Source organism: Cherax quadricarinatus, chromosome 42, assembly GCF_038502225.1.
Source record: "Cherax quadricarinatus isolate ZL_2023a chromosome 42, ASM3850222v1, whole genome shotgun sequence".
NCBI classification, from domain to species: Eukaryota; Metazoa; Arthropoda; class Malacostraca; order Decapoda; family Parastacidae; genus Cherax; species Cherax quadricarinatus.
The window spans coordinates 19501263-19523729 of NC_091333.1; the positions used below are offsets into that span (position 1 = coordinate 19501263).

Genomic DNA, 22467 nt, shown 5'->3' on the forward strand with positions numbered 1-22467 from the left:
GATCAACCAGGCTGTGATGGATATGTGGGGCAGCGGGCTTCCAGCAGCAACAGCCCGGTTGACCAGGCAAGCACCATAGGAGTGTGGCCCATGGCCGGGCTCCGAGAGTAATGAAACTCGAAATTCTTCAAGGGTGTATCAAAGGAAACCCTGGCCTCAGGCCAGGATGTGGGAGCAAGAAAACTCTCGAAACCGGTCAGAGATAAAAACGTTTCCACTCGTGCTGAGGTCGAACCCAGGCACCTTCAGATACAAGCCGAAGCGCTACCACTTGAACCACGAGCCAAAAGTTGACCCAGCGTTGGAGATGGGGGCAGGAGGGGAGAGGAGGAAATGAGGAGTAGATGCTGTAAGAAGTAAGAAATACTTAACCTAACCTTGTAAAACCCTATGTGTGTGTGTGTGTGTGTGTGTGTGTGTGTGTGTGTGTGTGTGTGTGTGTGAGAGAGAGAGAGAGAGAGAGAGAGAGAGAGAGAGAGAGAGAGAGAGAGAGAGAGAGAGAGAGAGAGAGAGAGAGAGAGAGAGAGAGAAAAGAGAAGAGAGTGGGAGGGGCTGGGTTTGATTGGCGTCATTGGGTACGGGAGTTATTTATTTCTTGGGTAACTTAAGGTAGAGGTCGTTTTGATAAGGACCTGCCTTGCATGGGCCAGTAGGCCTTCTGCAGTGTTCCTCCATTCTTATGTTATGAGAGAGAGACAGAGACAGAGAGAGAGAGAGAGACAGAGAGAGAGAGAGAGAGAGAGAGAGAGAGAGAGAGAGAGAGAGAGAGAGAGAGAGAGGAGAGGAGAGGAGAGGAGAGGAGATGAGGCTACGTACAGAGTGAAGATGATGGGGTTAACAGGGAAGGGAATACAGACAAGGGGACAATTGTATTATGAATAGGTGGATGAAGAACAAGACTGAAACGTGTGAGATAACTGAGGCAAGAGGGGAAGCATACTAGACAAGTGACAACAAGTGTGATGAACATAATGAACACGAGTGATGAGAGTACTTAAGGAAGAACATTAACATGGGAGTGATGAAAGTGAAGAACATAATGAACACAAGTTATGAAGGCTGTCATGGAAGAACATGAACACGGGAGTGATGAAGGTAGCCAAAGAAGAACATAAACACTGTCTCTGACCAGAAAAAGAAATATTACAATAACAAGAACAATTAAGAAACACTTGTGTACTAAAAGGATACAAAAATTACTTGTCATCTTTTGTTTATGATACACGTGGAGTGCTTAGTAGACTTCCACTTCACACGTACCTTTGATGAGTTCCCACAGTTTTTCTACTACCGGAGCCCGGCCATGGGCCAGATTCGTATGGTGCTTGCCTGGTCAATCAGACTATTGCTACTGGAGGCCCGCTGTCCCACATAATCATCACAATCTGGTTGATCTGGCACCTGGTGAAGATACTTGTCCAGTTTTCTCTTGAAGACTTCTACACTTTTTCCAGCCGTGTTTCTGGTATCTTGTGGTAAGATGTTGAATAATCTGGGGTCACGGATGCTGATACAGTGTTCCCTTATTGTGCCCAATTCACCTCTGTACGACGAGGCAGTACTTTCCTAAGCACCCTAACACCAAGCTGAAAAATTAGTTGCCTCATTTTTTGCCACATGTCTTCCTGCAGTTGTTAATAGTTCCTTTGTCACCCGGAACACTGTATAAACATCCGTGGCCCCAGATTATTCAACCTCTTACTAGAAGATATCAGAAACACTGCTGGGACAAGTGTAAAAGTCTTCAAGAGGAAACTGAACAAGTATCTATACCAGGTGCCAGATTAGACTGTGATGGATATGTGGTACAGCAGGCCACCAGGAGCAACAGCCTGGATGATCAGGCACACACCAGACGAGCTTGGCCCATGGCCGGGCTCCGGGAGCAGAAAAACTCTCGGAACTCATCAAAGATATATACTCTTTTCTTTTTTTTCCCTTTTTTTATCTCCTCTTATTGCTCTGGCTGTCCAAAAATCAGTAGAGCTCTTTATTAACCTCTCTACTATACGGCTCACCTCTGCAGTGTTTGTTTACAACCAATGCCTTTCAAGATGAGACAGGATTAATACTTCCGATTTGTCTGATCAACCATGCCGAAATGGCTATGGTCAGTTGCCCGTTAAAAGCAATAGCCTTGTTGAACACGCACTCAAGGAGGCTTGACCCAAGGCCGGGAAGATAGGGCAGAAAGGCCCTCAAAATCTGTCACAGATATATCTTTCTTTCTCTCTCTTGTATTACATGTCACCTGGAGTCTACCCGAAAGTTGTTCTGGGGGTCAACGCACCCGAAGCTCGGTCCCCGACCAGGTCTCCTAGTGGATCAGGGTCTGATCAACCAGGCTGTTACTACTGGCCAGATCCAATCGAACGTACGAACCACGGCCCAACTGATCGGACACTGACTTTAGGTATCTGTCCAGTTCCCTCTTAAAGACAACTATTGCCAATTCCCTTTATGTATGATGGGAGGCTATTGGACAGTCTTGGGCCCAGTGTACTCACGGCACCTCTGCTTTTCATTGGGGGTATGTTGCACCGTCTGTCTAGTATTCTGTCTTCGTGGGGAATGATTTGTGTGTAAAGTAAAAGGACACAAGTGCAACTAATGTGACATTTTATTGTGGCAACGTTTCGCTCTCCAGGAGCTTTGTCAAGCCGTTACAAACAGTACATGGACACAAAGGGTATATATAGGCTCAGAGTGAGGTGCAATATTAGTTGTAGTAGTAGTAGTGACATAAAAATAGGCTAGACAAATATAGACTGGATAGAGAAGGCCTTCTCTATTGCACCTCACTCTGAGCCTATATATACCCTGTGTGTCCATGTACCGTTTGTAACGGCTTGACAAAGTTCCTGGAGAGCGAAACGTTGCCACAATAAAATGTCACATTAGTTGCACTTGTGTCCTTTTACTTTAAATATTGTCGGTAATTCTACCAATATTATTACGATTTGTGTGTGTAGATTTGGAACCAGTCCTCGGAGTTTCCAAATGTAATGATGTATTTTTCTCGCCTACTTTCCAGGGAATACAGATCAAGGGACTTCAATATTCCCAGTAATTAAAGTGACTGAACTAATACATGCAGTGAAGTTTCTCGGCACATTCTTCAGTTGTTAGCGTACAGCAGTATTTAAGCCTAGAGAGAACAAGTGAGTTTATGAGGATCACTGTTACTGTCTTGTTCTTATATTAAACTTGCAAAACTTTCCTTCGATGTTCCAAGTCATCTTGTTATCTGTTTCCCAGTCCCCAGGACGCACTCTGCTCAGTGAGTCTCCCACATTATTCACCTTCCCTCCTGATAAGCACGTCTCCTCTCATTACCTGGTCCCTCCTTTCTGCCTCCTGAATAGTGTCATCGCTGCTTTCTAGGATCTTAGGAGATCCAGTATCTTTCGTCTCTCTCTTCGCCCTCGCTTTCTCAACATCATGCCATCCATTCCCCTTTAGACAGTTACTTCTTTGTTACCCCTCATTCTTATCATCAGATTCACGGAGCGCTAAATCCAAAGGAGTAATGCAGACCCTGAAAATATGGAAGACATTCAGACTCGATTCAAGGACCGGAGCACAGATCCCTCAACAACATACCCCTTGAGGGGTTCCCTCATCATTAAACTTGGCTAATGTGACCACAAATATACATAGTACTCAAGGGCATAAACAAAGTAGACAAGGACTGGCTCTTTACCAGGGATGATACCAGAACACGAGAGCATGGTTGGAAAAAAACTCTCTGGGATATCAGAAATGTTTCAAAAGTTTAAGCAGACTCCACAAAGGGGTTTAAAAATGACTTTTGCATCAGCCTTTAGTGGTGAACCATGTCAAAGGCTTTCTTTTAAGTCATTAAGATGCAGTTCGCCCATTTTCTCTCTCTCTTGCTTTATCTCACAGCCTGTCACAGAACAAACAATATTGTCAGACAGGATCTACTGTCTGTGAATGTACTGGTTTTCACTGAGAAGCTGCTGCTCTACAGGTCTCCCTGACAGTCTTTTGGCAAGAAGTACATCAGTGATACCAGTCTTATTCAGTCTCCGCTGTTGAAACCTCAGATGAAGGGACTATATTAGCCATTTTCTAGCTAGCTAGTAGTTGTATTGTCCTCAGCAACTTAATGAAGAACCTTGGATACGGATGAGCTCACACGTTGGTGCTTTTCTTTTAGGGTATTTGCAAAAAAATATAATATTCATAGGGAAGTGCTAAACCCGTAGGGGATCATACGCCGTCTGGGAAATGTTTGATCCAAAGAAGGTGCGGGCAGCTTTAATACTTTCAAGCAAGAGTCCTTCACCAGTTTCAAGGCAGCCCCTTGAGTCTGCCCTCACACAAATTTATCAAGGCGGTCATACTACTCTTACCTACCTCCCTCCCTCCTTCCTTCTCTCCTCTTACCTCCCTCCTTCCGTCTCCCCTCTTACCTCCCTCCTTCCGTCTCCCCTCTTACCTCCCTCCTTCCGTCTCCCCTCTTACCTCCCTCCTTCCTTCTCTCCTCTTACCTCCCTCCTTCCGTCTCCCCTCTTACCTCCCTCCTTCCGTCTCCCCTCTTACCTCCCTCCTTCCTTCTCCCCTCTTACCTCCCTCCTTCCGTCTCCCCTCTTACCTCCCTCCTTCCTTCTACCCTCTTACCTCCCTCCTTCCTTCTCCCCTCTTACCTCCTTCCTTCTCTCCTCTTACCTCCCTCCTTCCGTCTCCCCTCTTACCTCCCTCCTTCCTTCTCCCCTCTTACATCCCTCCTTCCTTCTCCCCTCTTACCTCCCTCCTTCCTTCTCCCCACTTACCTCCCTCATTCCTTCTCCCCTCTTACCTCCCTCATTCCTTCTCCCCTCTTACCTCCCTCCTTCCTTCTCCCCTCTTACCTCTCTCCTTCCTTCTCTCCTCTTACCTCCCTCCTTCCTTCTCCCCTCTTACCTCCCTCCTTCCTTCTCCCCTCTTACCTCTCTCCTTCCTTCTCCCCTCTTACCTCTCTCCTTCCTTCTCTCCTCTTCCCTCCCTCCTTCCTTCTCCCCTCTTACCTCCCTCCTTCCTTCTCTCCTCTTACCTCCCTCCTTCCTTCTCTCCTCTTACCTCCCTCCTTCCTTCTCCCCTCTTACCTCCCTCCTTCCTTCTCCCCTCTTACCTCCCTCCTTCCTTCTCCCCTCTTACCTCTCTCCTTCCTTCTCCCCTCTTACCTCCCTCCATCCTTCTCCCCTCTTACCTCCCTCCATCCTTCTCCCCTCTTACCTCCCTCCTTCCTTCTCCCCTCTTACCTCCCTCCTTCCTTCTCCCTTCTTACTTCCCTCCTTCCTTCTCCCCTCTTACCTCTCTCCTTCCTTCTCTCCTCTTACCTCCCTCCTTCCTTCTCTCCTCTTACCTCCCTCCTTCCTTCTCCCCTCTTACCTCCCTCCTTCCTTCCTTCTCTCCTCTTACCTCCCTCCTTCCTTCTCCCCTCTTACCTCCCTCCTTCCTTCTCTCTTACCTCCCTCCTTCCTTCTCCCCTCTTACCTCCCTCCTTCCTTCTCTCCTCTTACCTCCCTCCTTCCTTCTCTCCTCTTACCTCCCTCCTTCCTTCTCTCCTCTTACCTCCCTCCTTCCTTCTCCCCTCTTACCTCCCTCCTTCCTTCTCCCCTCTTACCTCTCTCCTTCCTTCTCCCCTCTTACCTCTCTCCTTCCTTCTCTCCTCTTCCCTCCCTCCTTCCTTCTCCCCTCTTACCTCCCTCCTTCCTTCTCTCCTCTTACCTCCCTCCTTCCTTCTCTCCTCTTACCTCCCTCCTTCCTTCTCCCCTCTTACCTCCCTCCTTCCTTCTCCCCTCTTACCTCCCTCCTTCCTTCTCCCCTCTTACCTCCCTCCTTCCTTCTCCCCTCTTACCTCCCTCCTTCCTTCTCCCCTCTTACCTCCCTCCTTCCTTCTCCCCTCTTACCTTCTCTCCCCCTTCCTCCGTCCTTCCTTCTCCCCTCTTACCTCCCTCCTTCCTTCTCCCCTCTTACCTCCTTCCTTCTCCCCTCTTACCTCCCTCCTTCCTTCTCCCCTCTTACCTCCATCCTTCCTTCTCCCCTCTTACCTCCCTCCTTCCTTCTCCCCTCTTACTTCCCTCCTTCCTTCTCCCCTCTTACCTCTCTCCTTCCTTCTCTCCTCTTACCTCCCTCCTTCCTTCTCCCCTCTTACCTCCCTCCTTCCTTCCTTCTCTCCTCTTACCTCCCTCCTTCCTTCTCCCCTCTTACCTCCCTCCTTCCTTCTCCCCTCTTACCTCCCTCCTTCCTTCTCTCCTCTTACCTCCCTCCTTCCTTCTCTCCTCTTACCTCCCTCCTTCCTTCTCTCCTCTTACCTCCCTCCTTCCTTCTCCCCTCTTACCTCCCTCCTTCCTTCTCCCCTCTTACCTCCCTCCTTCCTTCTCCCCTCTTACCTCTCTCCTTCCTTCTCCCCTCTTACCTCCTTCCTTCTCCCCTCTTACCTCCCTCCTTCCTTCTCTCCTCTTACCTCCCTCCTTCCTTCTCCCCTCTTACCTCCCTCCTTCCTTCTCCCTTCTTACTTCCCTCCTTCCTTCTCCCCTCTTACCTCTCTCCTTCCTTCCTCTCCTCTTACCTCCCTCCTTCCTTCTCCCCTCTTACCTCCCTCGTTCCTTCTCCCCTCTTACCTCTCCTTCCTTCTCCCCTCTTACCTCCTTCCTTCTCCCCTCTTACCTCCCTCCATCCTTCCTTCTCCCCTCTTACCTTCCCTCCTTCCTTCTCCCCTCTTACCTCCCTCCTTCCGTCTCCCTTCTTACTTCCCTCCTTCCTTCTCCCCTCTTACCTCTCTCCTTCCTTCCTCTCCTCTTACCTCCCTCCTTCCTTCTCTCCTCTTACCTCCCTCCTTCCTTCTCCCCTCTTACCTCCCTCCTCCTCCTTCCTCCCCTCCTTACCTCCCCTCCTTACCTCCCTTCCTTCCCCTTCTACCTCCTACCTCCTCCTCCTCTCTCTCCTCCTTATTCCTCCCTCCTTACCTTCTCCTCCTCCTCTTATCCCTCCTCCTCTCCCCACCTCCTCCTTCCTTCTCCCCTCTTACCTCCTCCCTTCCTTCCTCCCCTCCTTCCTCCTCTACCCTTCTTCCTCCTCCTTCCTCCCTCCTTCTTACCTCCCCTCTTCCTTCCTTCCCTCTTACCCCTACTCCTTCCTTCTCCTCTTCCTCTCTCCTCCCTCCTCCTTCTCCCCTCTTACCTCCCTCCCTTCCTTCTCCTCTTCTCCTCCCATCCTTCCTTCCTCTACTTACCTCCTTCCTTCTCTCTCCTCTCTCCTTCCTTCTCCCCTCTTACCTCCCTCCTTCCTTCTCCCCTCTTACCTCCTCCTTCCTTCTCCCCTCCTTACCTCCCTCCTTCCTTCTCCCCCTCTTACCTCCCTCCTTCCTTCTCCCCTCTTACTCTCCCTTCTCCCTCTTCCTCCCCTCACACCTCCCCTCCTTGTCCCTCCTCCTTACTTCCTCCTCCTTCCTTCTCTCCTCTTACCTCCTCCTTCCTTCTCCCCTCTTACATCCCTCCTTCCTTCTCCCCTCTTACCTCTCCTCCCTTCCTTCCTTCTTCTCCCTCCTTCCTTCCTCCTCTTCCTACCTCCCTCCTCCTTCCTTCCCCTCCCTTACCTCCCTCCTTCCTTCTCGCCTCTTACCTCCTCCTTCCTTCCTCCTCTCACCTTATTCTTCTCCCCTCTTACCTCTCCTTCCTTCCCTCTCCCCTCTTCCCTCCTCCTTCCCTTCTCCTCTCCCTCCTTCCTTCCTTCTCCTCTTACCTCCCTCCTTCCGTCTCCCCTCTTCCTCCCTCCTTCTTCATTCTCCCCTCTTACCTCCCTCCTTCCTTCCTTCTCCCCTCTTACCTCCCTCCTTCCTTCTCCCCTCTTACCTCTCTCCTTCCTTCTCCCCTCTTACCTCTCTCCTTCCTTCTCCTCCTTCCTCCTCCTTCCTTCCCCTCTCCTTCCTTCCTCCTCCTTCCTTCCTCTCCTCCTTCCTCTCCTCTTCCTCCTCTCCTTCCTTCCCTCTTACCTCCCTCCTTCCTTCTCCCCTCTTCCTCCCCTCCTCCTCCCTTCTTCCTCCTCCTACCCTCCTTCCTTCTCCCCTCTTACTTCCTCCTTCCTTCTCCCTCTTACCTCTCTCCTTCCTTCTCTCCTCTTACCTCCTCCTTCCCTTCTCCTCTTCCTCCTCCTTCCTTCCTTCCTTCCTCTCCTCTACCTCCCTCCTTCCTTCCTCCTTCCTTCCTCCTCCTTCCTTCCCCTCCCTTCCTCCTCCTCCTTCCTTCCTCCCCTCCTTCCTCCTTCCTTCCTTCCTCTCCTCCTTACCTCCTCCTTCCTTCTCCTCTTACCTCCCTCCTTCCTTCTCCCCTCTACCTCCCTCCTTCCTTCTCCCCTCTTACCTCCCTCCTTCCTTCTCCCCACTTATCCTCCTTCCTTCCTTCCCCTCCCCTTCCTTACTCTCCTTCCTTCCTCTCCTCTTACCTCCCTCCTTCATTCTCCCCTCTTACCTCCCTCCTTCCTTCTCCCCTCTTACCTCCTCCTTCCTTCTCCCCTCTTCTCCTCTCATTCCTTCTCTCCTCTTACCTCCCTCCTTCCTTCTCTCCTCTTACCTCCCTCCTTCCTTCTCCCCTCTTCCTCCCTCCTTCCTTCTCCCCTCTTACCTCTCTCTTCCCTTCTCTCCTCTTACCTCCCTCCTTCCTTCTTCCTCTTACCTCCTCCTTCCTTCTCCCCTCTTACCACTCTCCTTCCTTCTCCCCTCTTACCTCCTCCTTCCTTCTCCCCTCTTACCTCCCTCCTTCCTTCTCCCTCTTCCTCCTCATTCCTTCTCCTCTTACCTCCTCCTTCCCTTCTCCCCTCTCCTCCTCTCCTTCCTTACTCCTCTTACCTCCTTCCTTCTCCCCTCTTACCTCCCTCCTTCCTTCTCCCCTCTTACCTCCCTCCTTCCTTCCTCCCCTCTTACCTCCCTCCTTCCTTCTCCCCTCTTACCTCTCCTCCTTCCTTCTCTCCTGTTACCTCCCTCCTTCCTTCTCCCCTCTCCTCCCCTCCTTCCTTCCTTCTCCTCTTACCTCCCTCCTTCCTTCTCCCCTCTTACCTCCCTCCTTCCTTCTCCTCTTACCTCCTCGTTCCTTCTCCCTCTTACCTCTCCTTCCTTCTCCCCTCTTACCCATCCCTCCTTCTTCCCTCACTCCTCCCTCCTTCCTTTCTTCCCCTCACCTCCCTCCTTCCTTCTCGCCTCTTACATCCCTCCTTCCTTCTCCTCTCACCTTCCTTCTCCCCTCTGCCTCCTCCTTCTTCCTCCTCTACCTTCCCTCCTCTTGCCTCCTCCCTTCCCTTCCCTCCCCTCCCTTCTCCCCTTCTCCTCCCTCCTTCCTCCCTCCTCTTACCCCTCCTCCTTCCTCCCTCCCCCTTCTTCCTCCCTCCTTCTCCCCTTCTCCCTCCTTCCTCCTTCCTTCCTTCCCCTCTTACCTCCCTCCTTCCCTTCCTTCTCCTCTTACCTCCCTCCTTCTCCCCTCTTACCTCCCTCCTTCCTTACTCCTCTTACCTCCCTCCTTCCTTCTCCCCTCTTACCTCCCTCCTTCCCTTCTCCCCTCTTACCTCCCCTCCTTCCTTCTCCCCTCTTACCTCCCTCCTTCCTTCTCCCCTCTTACCTCCCTCCTTCCTTCTCCCCTCTTACCTCTCTTCTTTCTTCTCCCCTCTTACCTCCCTCCTTCATTCTCCCCTCTTACCTCCCTCCTTCCTTCTCCCCTCTTACCTCCCTCCTTCCTTCTCCCCTCTTACCTCCCTCCTTCCTTCTCCCCTCTTACCTCCCTCCTTCCTTCTCCCCTCTTACCTCCCTCCTTCCTTCTCCCATCTTACCTCTCTCCTTCCTTCTCCCATCTTACCTCCCTCCTTCCTTCTCCCATCTTACCTCCCTCCTTCCTTCTCCCATCTTACCTCCCTCCTTCCTTCTCTCTCCGTCTCCCCTCTTACCTCTCTCCTTCCTTCTCTCTCCGTCTCCCCTCTTACCTCTCTCCTTCCTTCTCTCTCCGTCTCCCCTCTTACCTCTCTCCTTCCTTTTCTCTCCGTCCCCTCTTACCTCTCTGCTTCCTTCTCTCTCCGTCTCCCCTCTTACCTCTCTCCTTCCTTCTCTCTCCGTCTTCCCTCTTACCTCCCTCCTTCCTTCTCTCTCCGTCTCCCCTCTTACCTCTCTCCTTCCTTCTCTCCTCTTTTTTTACACAGGGTTTGATAAGGTTAGGTTAAGAATCCCTAGTTTCATTGACAAGCTATTTACAGGTTAAGGATTCATAACTTTATTGGCAAGCTAAGAGCTGTTACCTACATCAGCTCATTTGAAAGCATTTTTATTGTTATGAGACATACAGGTAGGGAACAGGATGAAGTTGAAGCCATCTGTGGGCCAGTATTTTCATCTGACCAACTGACTATCTCGTTGACTTCATAATTCTGTACGAATGTGTTCCAGACTCGAGTCATCCTGGGAATAAATCATCTCAGATGAAGTGATGTTCTGGAGAAGGGCACAGCCCGAGTGAAGTTGCTGCTTTCTGCCCGTCTTGTGGTATAGAAGCTTGCTTCATGCTCGCTAACTCTCGCGCCCTCTCTCTCTCGCGTGCGCTCTCTCTCGCGCGCGCTCTCTCTCTCGCGCTCTCTCGCGCGCCTCGCGCTTCGCGCGCTCTCGCGCCTCGCGCGCTCGCGCGCTCTCGCCTCGCGCGCTCGCTCGCTTCGCTCGCGCGCTCGCTTTCTCGCGCGCTGCTTCTCGCGCACTCGTTTCTCGCGCACTGCTCGCGCGCGCTGCTTCGCTGCGCTCTCTCGCGCGCTCCGCGCGCGTCGCGCGCGCTCTCTCGCGCTCGCTCTCGCGCGTTTCTCTCGCGCCGCTTCTCGCGCGCGCTCTCTCCGCGCGTCTCGCGCGCTTCTTCGCGGCGTTCTTTCACGCGCGCTTCTTCGCAAGCGGTCTCGCGCGCGCTCTCTGCGCGTTCTCTTGCGCTCGCTCTCTCTCGCGCGCGTCGCTCTTCTGCTGCTTTCTGCTGCTCTCTCGCTCTCTCGCGCGCTCTCTCGCGCGCTCTCCGCTCTTCTCTGCGCGCCTCCCTCGCGCTCTCTCTGCTCTCTCTCGCGCTCTCTGTTCTTGCAAACTCAAACAGCCAGGGTTCTCTTCCTTCATTCCCCCAGACTCATGGTACACTCTTGAATGCACAGGTCCTCAGCAGTTATCCTGTCTTAGTTTATTTCACAGCTCAGCCCCATCTAAGGTACAGTATACTGCCACCTCTCAGCCCCATTTAAGGTACAGTATACTGCCACCTCTCAGCCCCATTTAAGGTACAGTATTAGGGGAATTACCAATAAACCCCTGGCTGCCTTCAAGAGAGAGCTAGACAGATACGTAAAGTCAGTGCCGGATCAGCCGGGCTGCGGCTCGTACGTTGGACTGCGTGCGGCCAGCAGTAACAGCCTGGTTGATCAGGCCCTGATCCACCGGGAGGCCTGGTCACGGACCGGGCCGCGGGGGCATTGATCCCCGGATTAACCTCCAGGTAACCTCTCAGCCGCATCTAAGGTACAGTATGATGCCACCACTCAGTCCCATCTAAGGTACAGTATACTACAACCTCTCAGACCCATCTAAGGTACAGTATGCTTCCACTTCTCAGCCCCATCTAAGGTACAGTATACTACCACCTCTCAGCCCCATGTAAGGTACAGTATACTACCACCTCTCAGCCCCATCTAAGGTACAGTATACTACCACCTCTCAGCCCCATCTAAGGTACAGTATGCTGCCACTTCTCAGCCCCATCTAAGGTACAGTATACTACCACCTCTCAGCCCCATCTTAGGTACAGTATACTACCACCTCTCAGCCCCATCTAAGGTACAGTATGTTACCACCTCTCAGCCCCATCTAAGGTACAGTATGCTGCCACTTCTCAGCCCCATCTAAGGTACAGTATACTACCACCTCTCAGCCCCATCTAAGGTACAGTATGCTACCACCTCTCAGCCCCATCTAAGGTACAGTATACTACCACCTCTCAGCCCCATCTATGGTACAGTATACTACCACCTCTCAGCCCCATCTAAGGTACAGTATGCTACCACCTGTCGAATGTCTCTACATGCCTGGGAATTTAACCTGGTTCCTTTCAAGTGGTCAGTTATCGAGCTACAGGTTCCCCACTAAGTTTGTCGTCTCGTGTACATGGTTCTTCCCTCGTCTCTCTCATGCGTGTTGATGTCATGGTCTAGTGTTGTGTACCTGGAGGGTGTTCCGGGGGGTCAACGCGGCCCGGTCCATGGCTAGGCCTTCAGGCTTCTTCGTACTACCCATTTGTGGTTGCCGAGGTCAATTCTCAGCTCCCAGCTCCGCCTCTGAACTACCCACGTGCTGGATTTACTCCCTCGTAGCCTCGTGGTCCCTATCGTGCCTGCTCTTAAAACATATGAAGTCTGTCTTCCAGGGGGAGGGAGGGGTGCCAGAATTTCTACATCGGCGGGGAGGGGAGGGGGACTGCAAGACTTGTCTTGAAGCAGTGTTATTACTATTTTTTTTTTTTTGGTGGGGGGAGGTATTTTTTGATGGCCGCCCCAGCTGCCTCCACTGCCGCACTGAGGTCCCGACCACTCTGAGGCTGAAGAAGTACTTCATGACATCCAAGTGCCTCAACTGTGAATATGATGATGGTATTGAAGGGTTGGATTTAAAAGGGGCCTGCCTTCACAGAAATTATCATACTTCTACTAGTGGGTCCCGCCTCTCGTGTCATCAAGATTTTTTCCGTCTCACCTTTGATAGTATGTCTCTATACTGTTGCTTCAGCTTCACACTGTTCCAGACTATGGATCAGGACTTCTCCAGGCTGAGGGACTGACCACCTCAAAACTAGGTTTTCATAGGTGATGGACTGATTACATTATCTTTACATCTTGAATGTTTCTGCTGTTCATCTGTACTCGACTGAAGAAGCCTACTGTGTAGGCGAAACGTTCCAGAATAACAATACATAACTCTCGCACGTGTCTTACCAACCTGTCTCAACTGCTTTTAACTTTCAGCTACGTTCCCGAGTTCTTGTGTCTCACCTCTCAAACAACCCATCCCTGTCTAACCTATCCATTCCCCTGAGTATTTTCTGTGTTGTTGTCATGTCTCCCATGGTTCTTCTGGCCTTCAATGTCGTTACATTCAATACTGTTAGCGTCTTTTCGCAACTCATACCACAACGACCCCAAAGGAAACAAGTCACTGAATTTTCTCCGTTATCCTGGGTAATTTACACATGTTAAACTATGTATGATAACTGTACTTATGTGTACCTGTACCTCAATAAACTTACTAAACTCTGGAACAAGCCTTGTTGCACCCTTCTGCACTTTCTCCAGTTTAACTTTTTCAAGGGAGTTCCATACTCCAGGATGGGAGAAGAGGGGGAGGGAGTCGAGACTAACTCCTGGCCCCGCCGCCTAGATTAATTTCATCGGCATCACTGACGTCTGGCTTCTTGGGCCGTGTATCAGTTCTTGAAGCTGCGTATTGAGTTAGCCTCCACCACCACTTCATCCAAATCGTTTCCACTCTTCAACCGGCCTAAGATATAAAAAATACTTCCTTACATCCCTGTAGGCCATCTGTGCCTTCAGTTTCCACCTGCGTCCCACTGATCCTGGTCTTACTTAGTCTCTCTCTATCTGCCCTATTAATACTTCTTAAGAGTTATGTCGTAATCATGTCTCCCCTTGTTGTCTCTGCCAAGGTCGTCAGGTTCAGTGTCCACTTCTCATAGTGCTATCCTCTGGGTTCTGGTATTAGTCTGACTTCAAGCTTTTGTACGTGTGCGTACCTGTGTGTGCATGAGTAACTGGGCAAGTCTGCGAGTGTTTGTGTATGAGAGAGAGAGAGAGAGAGAGAGAGAGAGAGAGAGAGAGAGAGAGAGAGAGAGAGAGAGAGAGAGATAAAGTCAGTTGATCAAATAAAAATACTGGCCCACAGATGGCTCCAACTTCATCCTGTTCCCTACTTGTATGTCTCATAACAATAAAAATGCTTTCAAATGAGCTGATGTAGGTAACAGCTCTTAGCTTGCCAATGAAGTTAGGAATCCTTAACCTGTAAATAGCTTGTCAATAAAGCTAGGGATCCTTAACCTTGTCAAACCCTGTGTATAAAAAAAAAAAGAACGAACAAGAGAATGAAAAAGAAAAGGAAAGAAAAAGAGAACGAAAAAGAAAAGGAAAGAAAAAGAGAAAGAAAATTAAAGAGAAAGAAAATTAAAGAGAAAGAAAATTAAAGAGAAAGAAAATTAAAGAGTAAGAAAAAAAGAGAAAAAAGAAAGAGAAAAGGAGGGAGAAAAGGAGAGGGAGGGAGGGGAGTGGTACATGGTGTAATACAGTGGTGGTTGGTTACACGTGGTGTGGTTGTGATGATAACAGTTGGTCACTGGGTAATGTTAGTAGTGGTGGTAGCGGATGCAGGTGGTGGGAACAGCTGTTTTTCTGATCAATGTGTTAGCCATTGTAGTGGAGGTGGAAGTGGTGGGTGTCGACATAAGTGGTGGTTTATGGTGGTGGTGGTTGTTGCTCTGGAAGCGAGTAATGGTAGTTTGATGGAATGGGTGGTTGTTGTATTGGAAGAGGTGAGGTGACTTTAATGGAAGGGGATATAGAGTTGAGAGAAGGGATGGTGAAGAAGGCAGGAGTAAGACTGGTGATAGAAGGGGTAGTGGTGATAGCATGGGTGATGGTGGTAGTGATGGCAGTGGTGGTGGCAGTGATAGTAGTGGTGGCAGTAGTGGTGATGGCAAAGGTGGTGGTGATGGCAGGGGTGGTGGTGATGATGATGGCAGGGGTGGTAGTGATGATGGCAGGGGTGGTAGTGATGATGACAGAGGTGGTGGTGATGGCAGGGATGGTGGTGGTGATGGCAGGGATGGTGGTGGTGACGATGGTAGGGGTGGTGGTGGTGGTAGTAGTGGTAATGGCAGGGGAGGTGGTAGTGATGGCAGGGGTAGTGGTGATGATAGCAGGGGTGGTGGCAGTGATGATGGCAAGGGTGGTGGCAGTGATGATGGCAGGGGTGGTGGCAGTGATGATGGCAGGGGTGGTGGTAGTGATGACGGCAGGGGTGGTGGTGGTGACGGCAGAAGTGGTGGCGGTCATGGCAGTGATGGTGGTGGTAGCGGTGATCTCAGGGGTAGGGGTGGTGGTGGTGATGGTAGGGATGGTGGTGGTAATGGTAGGGATGGTGGTGGTGACGGCAGGGATGGTGGTAGTGGTGGTGACGATGGCAGGGAAGGTGATAGTAGTGATGGCAGGAGGTGGTGGTAGTGATGGCAGGGGGTGGTGGTAGTGATGGCAGGGGGTGGTGGTAGTGATGGCAGGGGTGGTGGTAGTGATGGCAGGGTGGCAGTGATGGCAGGGTGGTAGTGATGGCAGGGTGGTAGTGAGGGCTGGGGGTGGTGGTAGTGATGGCAGGGGGTGGTGGTTGTGATGGCAGGGGGTGGTGGTTGTGATGGCAGGGGTGGTGGTGGTGATGGCAGGGGTGGTGGTGGTAACAGGGGTGGTGGTGGTGATAACAGGGGTGGTGGTGGTGATAACAGGGGTGGTGGTAGTGATGATGGCTGGGGTGGTGGTAGTGATGGCAGGAGTGGTGGTAGTGATGGCAGGGGTGGTGGTAGTGATGATGGCAGGGGTGGTGGTGATTGTGATGACAGGAGTGGTGGTGATTGTGATGACAGGGGTGGTGGTGATTGTGATGACAGGGCTGGTGGTGACAGTGATGGCAGGGGTGGTGGTAGTGATATCAGGGGTGGTGGTAGTGATGATGGCAGGGGTGGTGGTGAGGGCAGTGGTGGTGGTGAGGGCAGTGGTGGTGGTGAGGGCAGTGGTGGCAGTGATGGCAGTGGTGGCAGTGATGGCAGTGGTGGTAGTGATGGCAGTGGTGGTAGTGATGGCAGTGGTGGTAGTGATGGCAGTGGTGGTAGTGATGGCAGTGGTGGTAGTGATGGCAGTGGTGGTAATGATGGCAGTGGTGGTAGTGATGGCAGTGGTGGTAATGATGGCAGTGGTGGTAATGATGGCAGTGGTGGTGGTGAGGGCAGTGGTGGTAGTGATGGCAGTGGTGGTAGTGATGGCAGTGGTGGTAGTGATGGCAGTGGTGGTAGTGATGGCAGTGGTGGTAGTGATGGCAGTGGTGGTAGTGATGGCAGTGGTGCTGGTGATCGTAATGACAGGGGTGGGTGCTGGTGGTGACGTACTCACATCAGTTGAAATTATCATAATAATCACGGGAGAAGCACTAAACCCGTAGGATTATACAGCGCCTGGGGGGGGGATGTGAAAGGTATTCAGGTTTAATTCAGGGAACTGGAGCACATATCCAATTCCCTAGATCAAGAGCCCCTCACCAGCATCAACGAACCTTCCTTTAGAGGACATCAGTTGATAAATGAGACACTGGTGCAACATCTGGGCATCTTTATTCACTGTCTTCTTCAGTACAGTACAGAGAAGAAAGATGGAAGACAAGTTTGAGGTAATCAGTCCCTCAGTCTGGAGTCGATGTGATCAGTCCACCAATCTTGAAATATACCCAAATGCTACACAAGTGTCTCATGTATCAACTTGCTGGCTTTCTAAAGCATATATACAAAGTCACAGTAATATTAGCATAGTCTTCTATATCTAGTCTATATATTTCCGTCTCGTTGCTTCCAGTCTAACAACTACCGTTACCAAAACAACTTGTTGAGCCTCTATTAACCATGATTTAAGCATCTTTTATCAACAAATACGAAGAATGACGAGGGTTGTGTTAACAAGGTACTTAGTGTGCGTCAGTAACCTCGCTGCTGAGGCTTAAGATTCACACAGTATCTTAAGAATCTCTAAATTATTGTAATTTCCGGAGCGCTGGGCCGAGAGAACAGGCGGAAGACCGCCCAGAGGTGGGCGGAACACACACTTTCTTCACAGTTTCCATTATCTTACAAGTAAAAGACATAGCTGTTTGCTTGACACTGAGCTTACCTGTCAAGCAGGGGAGTACATGTGTGCCACAAAAGGGTAGTGGAGGGGCGTAGAGCCACAAAACACGCACGTGTACACCCACAGTGTCAACAACACCATTGATGGCTTTCACTGGCCCGCGCGGTGCTGCGCCCTGGCGGCCACCCACCACACTACTGCCTCACCCGCCATATTCAACTTATCTCACAACACACAACTTCCATCGTCTACTAATAACATGTTGATTTTTCCACTATAATCTACCTTGTCCATAATTACTATCACAGTCGCTTTGTTTCGTAAGGTGAAGTCCAGGATCTTTCCTTAATTCATGGTATAACTTAATAAATCTTTGAGGACAGCTGTCTTGTAGAGGTGAATTATGTCAAGATCCTGGATTTCACCTTACGAAATAGACAAAGCAAAAGTGATAATAATTATGGACAAGGTAGATTATAGTGGAAAAATGAACATGTTATTAGAAGACGGGGGAACTAACATGCCCTTTTTTAAATGACGTTATCTTAATCTTTTAAAAGGGGTTCACCGATAAAGCAGCGGAAAGCCTTGGCTATATGAACAAAAACTCCAGTGACGGGTCATTGTAAATCTAAAACCCACGTCAAGAGGCTTTTAAATAATTTATTACAAGGACCCTAGTGAAAATAGGTCACTGATTTTTTTGGGGTTTTCCTAAGTAATTTACACACATGGTACTAGGGGTACTAGGTATGATAATTGTACTTATGTGTACTTGTACTTAAATAAACTTACTTATGCTGCTGTCTCATTGATGTAAAATTTCCTCGAGGCAGAAATTATTAGTGACATTTAAAATGCCCCGGCATGGTTGTGTCTTTGTACCCATCAACACGGTTTATATGCATTCACATTTTGTAACCTATGTAAATTAATAAAATTGTTTATTGTTTTAAATCACAAATACGAAGTTGTGTTGAATGTGCTAATTATGTATGTATTAAAGTAATGGCTACTCTGATTAAAATATTACAAGATATGAATCTCGGTGGCCGAGGTGTTGATGTACAGTGTCAAGTGTCTGGCTTCTGTACTAGACTCAGAATTCAGGTAAATAAACAAAGTCACATTTGCTTGCAGTTAGACATTGTGTCGGGAAACCTAACTTAACCTAACATAATCCAGCCTAACCTAGCTTAATCTAGCCTAACCTAATCTAATATTTTTGTAACATTTTTCCTGTGACTATTTACGTTCACCTGGACTCCTGGGCGAAGCAAGATATATGAGTCTTGACACCTGTTCACCTAATTTATTTCGTTAAGTTTTCTGAAATGTTATGATAATTATATTGGCATTTTAATGTCGAAGAATCACGTGATATACATCACACACCAATCATAGGTATTATACCATGCACAGACGTTAAGATGGTACATGGTTATATTATGTCCATATTGCAGCCAGCAGGATTGAAATTCACGTTGGCAGCTGTCTATGAGTGTGGTTTAGCTCCAAACATGACGCCTTAAACTACTCAGCTACAAATATCCATAATAACGTTAGGTAGCCTGCTGGACTGCAAGTCACGGTTCTAACGTCGGGAACATCAGAGAGCATCTGTAGTCATCTGTAGCAGAGTGGTTTAAGGCGTCAGGTTGGGAGTTAGGCCACATTCGTGGACACTTGCTATCATGGGTTCGAATCCTGCTGGCTTCAATATTTGTATATACCCTTACTTGCTTTCGTAAGATGCGTCTCAAATCTTATCTTGTCGATTATGAGGTCTCTCTCTCTCTCTCTCTCTCTCTCTCTCTCTCTCTTTCTCTCTCTCTCTCTCTCTCTCTCTCTCATGCACACACAAAATCACACCCACATACACAACATACCTAATGTTCATCGACAAGTGCCTTTAACAGCTGGAAACACACACACACCCACCCACCTAGTAGCGACCAGTGAAGAGGCGGGGCCAGGAGCTTGGACTCGACCCCTGCAACCTCAAGTAGGTGAGTACACACACACACACACACACACACACACACACACACACACACACACACACACACACACACACACATTAGTTTACAAGTTGCAGACTTACATTAGTCTCATGTTCTGAAAGACAAAAACACAAGCTGATCCCACTCTAGGAGTGCGATCTGCTTTGTATACGAGATGTTTCGATCCCACTCATGGTGTAGGAGCATCTTTTTTATACAAGCAGATGTTTCGATCCACTCAGCTCCAAGAGTGAGATCGAAACATCTATTGTTGTACAAAAAACACAATCCTATTCCTAGAATGGGATCTAAACATTTACTTATAAAAAACAAAAGCAGCCCCTACGCTTCGAGTAGGATCGAAACTTCGTTATATTCGTGTTGGCTTTTGTGATCTGTAACCGATACAGAGGTGTGACGTCACTTGCATGTTACCTTACTGAGGCTAGTCACATTACAGATGGAAACTAGACAACGTTTCGGTCCATCCTGTTTCATATCCATTAGACGTTTCGGTCCATCCTGGTTCATATCTACTAGACGTTTCGGTTCATCCTAGTTCATCCCCACTATACGATTCGGTCTATCCTGGTTCATATCCACTAGACATTTCGATCCATCCTGGTTCATATCCACTAGGCGTTTCGGTCCATTCTGGTTCATATCCTCTAGACGTTTCGGTCCATCCTGGTTCATATCCACTAGACGTTTTAGTTCATCCTGGTTCATATCCGCTAGACGTTTCGGTCCATCCTGGTTCATATCCACTAGACGTTTCGGTCCATCTTGGTTCATATCCACTAGACGTTACGGTTCATCCTGGTTCATATCCACTAGACGTTTTGGTCCAACCTGGTTCATATCCGCTAGACGTTTCGGTCCATTCTGGTTTATATCCACTATACGTTTCGGTCTATCCCGGTTCATATCCACTAGACGTTTCGATCCATCCTGGTTCATATCCACTAGGCGTTTCGGTCCATCCTGGTTCATATCCTCTAGACGTTTCAGGTCATCCTGGTTCATATCCTCTAGACGTTTCGGTCCATCCTGGTTCATATCCACTAGACGTTTTAGTTCATCCTGGTTCATATCCGCTAGACGTTTCGGTCCAGCCTGGTTCATATCCACTAGACGTTTCGGTTCATCTGGGTTCATATCCACTAGACGTTTCGGTCTATCCTGGTTCATATCCACTAGACGTTTCGGTCCATCCTGGTTCATATCCACTAGACGTTTCGGTTCATCCTGGTTCATATCCACTAGACGTTTCGGTCCATCCTGGTTCATATCCGCTAGACATTTCGGTCCATCATGGTTCATATCCGCTACACGTTTCGGTTCATCCTGGTTCATATCCATTAGACGTTTCAGTTCATCCTGGTTCATATCCATTAGATGTTTCGGTCCAACCTAGTTCATATTCACTAGACGTTTCGGTCCATCTTGGTTCATATTCATTAGACGTTTCGGTCCAACCTAGTTCATATTCACTAGACGTTTCGGTCCATCTTGGTTCATATCCACTAGACGTTTCGGTCCAACCTAGTTCATATTCACTAGACGTTTCAGTTCATCCTGGTTCATATCCTCTAGCCGTTTCGGTCCAACCTAGTTCATATTCACTAGACGTTTCGGTCCATCTTGGTCCATATCCACTAGACGTTTCGGTCCATCCTGGTTCATATCCAGTAGACGTTTCGGTTCATCCTAGTTCACATCCACTATACGTTTCGGTCCATCACACGTGGCCAGGATGATGGACACATCTCACGTGACCAGGTTGATGGACACATCACACGTGGCCAGGATGATGGACACATCTCACGTGACCAGGTTGATGGACACATCTCACGTGGCCTGGATGATGGACACATCTCACGTGACCAGGTTGATGGACACATCTCACGTGGCCTGGATGATGGACACATCTCACGTGACCAGGTTGATGGACACATCTCACGTGGCCTGGATGATGGACACATCTCACGTGACCAGGTTGATGGACACATCTCACGTGGCCTGGATGATGGACACATCTCACGTGACCAGGTTGATGGACACATCACACGTGGCCAGGATGATGGACACATCACAGGTAGGTACTTTCTGATGTAGAATAAGGGAAAGAGGAGTTGAACTCAATACGAGGAGGTTGGAATAGGTAGATGAGGGTGAAATAGGTAGATAAGAATGGAATAGGCAGAAGATGGAATAGGAAGATGAGGATGGACTCACCTGGTGTGGAGAGGAACGAGGGAGGTGATCATTTCCGCTCTGGGCTGCGAGTCTACCTGTAAAAGAAATATACGGTTATATGGTACATGACTTGCGTCATACTGTATCATGCACACATCCACACAATGATAATACGAAGCCTGAGGAGTCTTGAAATAAGACGGATAAACGGGAATGAATGACTACATTTTATGTCACTGTTAGGAGACACAGCAGTGATCTACAACCCACCACCAGATAGTAGGAGATCAAGTCTTGGTGTCCCGTTGTCTTGTAGGAAACACTCTTGCTTCACACGCTGAGAGTCCGTGGTTCGATCCCCGGTAAGGGTGAAAACACTGGGTATGTTTCCTTACATCTGCTGTCCTCATTCATATAGCAAGCAAGTAGGTACGTGGGTGTTAGTCGGCTGGTGTGGGTAGCATCCTGGGGGACATGACTGAAAGACCCCAATGGAAATAAAACAGACAGTCCTCGATGACGCACTGACTTTCTTGGGTTATCCTGGGTGGCTAACCCGCCGGGGTTAAAAATCCAAACAAAATCTTATCTCTTTTAAGTTAGGAATTTTAGAATAACAAAACAAGTGTTGACACAATAATGAAGTAGGAAGGAGAGTTGATGTAGTCACAATAAAGATGCTAATTATGGGAGATTTCAACCAGAAAAAAACTGAGTATAGGACTGTAGACCCACCTGATGAACTAACAACTAAGATGATGGTGGTAGTGATGGACAAGAATGTGTCAACATGACAATGGCAGATCTGTTTGTGACTTGAAAAAACCCAATGTGTGGGCGAAACGTTGTTAATAAAGGATCACATTATATTACATATGTGTTTATATTTCCATTGTGTCGGTATTTTATACCATTTATTTCCATGACAAGTACACAAGAGAGACGAGATCTAGTATTTATCGTGTGTGTGAGACCTCCGAGTGCTAGTGACCATGCAATCCTAAATTCCGACTATCTCGTAGAAGCAAACATTGAAGGTTCGCAGGTGAGTGAAGAAAGAAAACAGATTTCTGAAGGGGAACTTTGCAAGGATGAGATAATTCCGGGATGCAGTGCAATGGTAAAGGGAACTGGAAGGTAAGACATTGAATGGGACGGAGTACCTAGCAGGAGTACAGGAAATAGAGAACTTCATTCCCAGAAAAGATGTTTATTGTAATGGTAGAAACAAAAACAAAAATAGCCTGTAGTTCAGCAAAGATGGAGAGAAAAAAATGGATAAGTGAGGGAAAAACTTTAGAATGTGAAGAACAGGAGA

At 48.9% G+C, this 22467-nt stretch overlaps 1 protein-coding gene across 3 annotated transcripts in view; it reads right to left on the bottom strand.

Moving 5' to 3' along the window:
* The window catches only part of LOC128695541 (cyclin-dependent kinase 12), a 495961-nt gene that overhangs the window by 157883 nt on the left and 315611 nt on the right, over positions 1 to 22467 (bottom strand). For 2 of the 3 annotated variants that reach the window (XM_070093396.1, XM_070093395.1), the window contains exon 6: positions 21189 to 21244. In XM_070093396.1, the coding sequence (XP_069949497.1) occupies positions 21189 to 21244 (56 nt within the window). Of the gene's footprint in view, positions 1 to 16989; positions 17174 to 21188; positions 21245 to 22467 lie in introns of those variants that run through there. The other variant, XR_011393080.1, reaches the window with a different exon arrangement.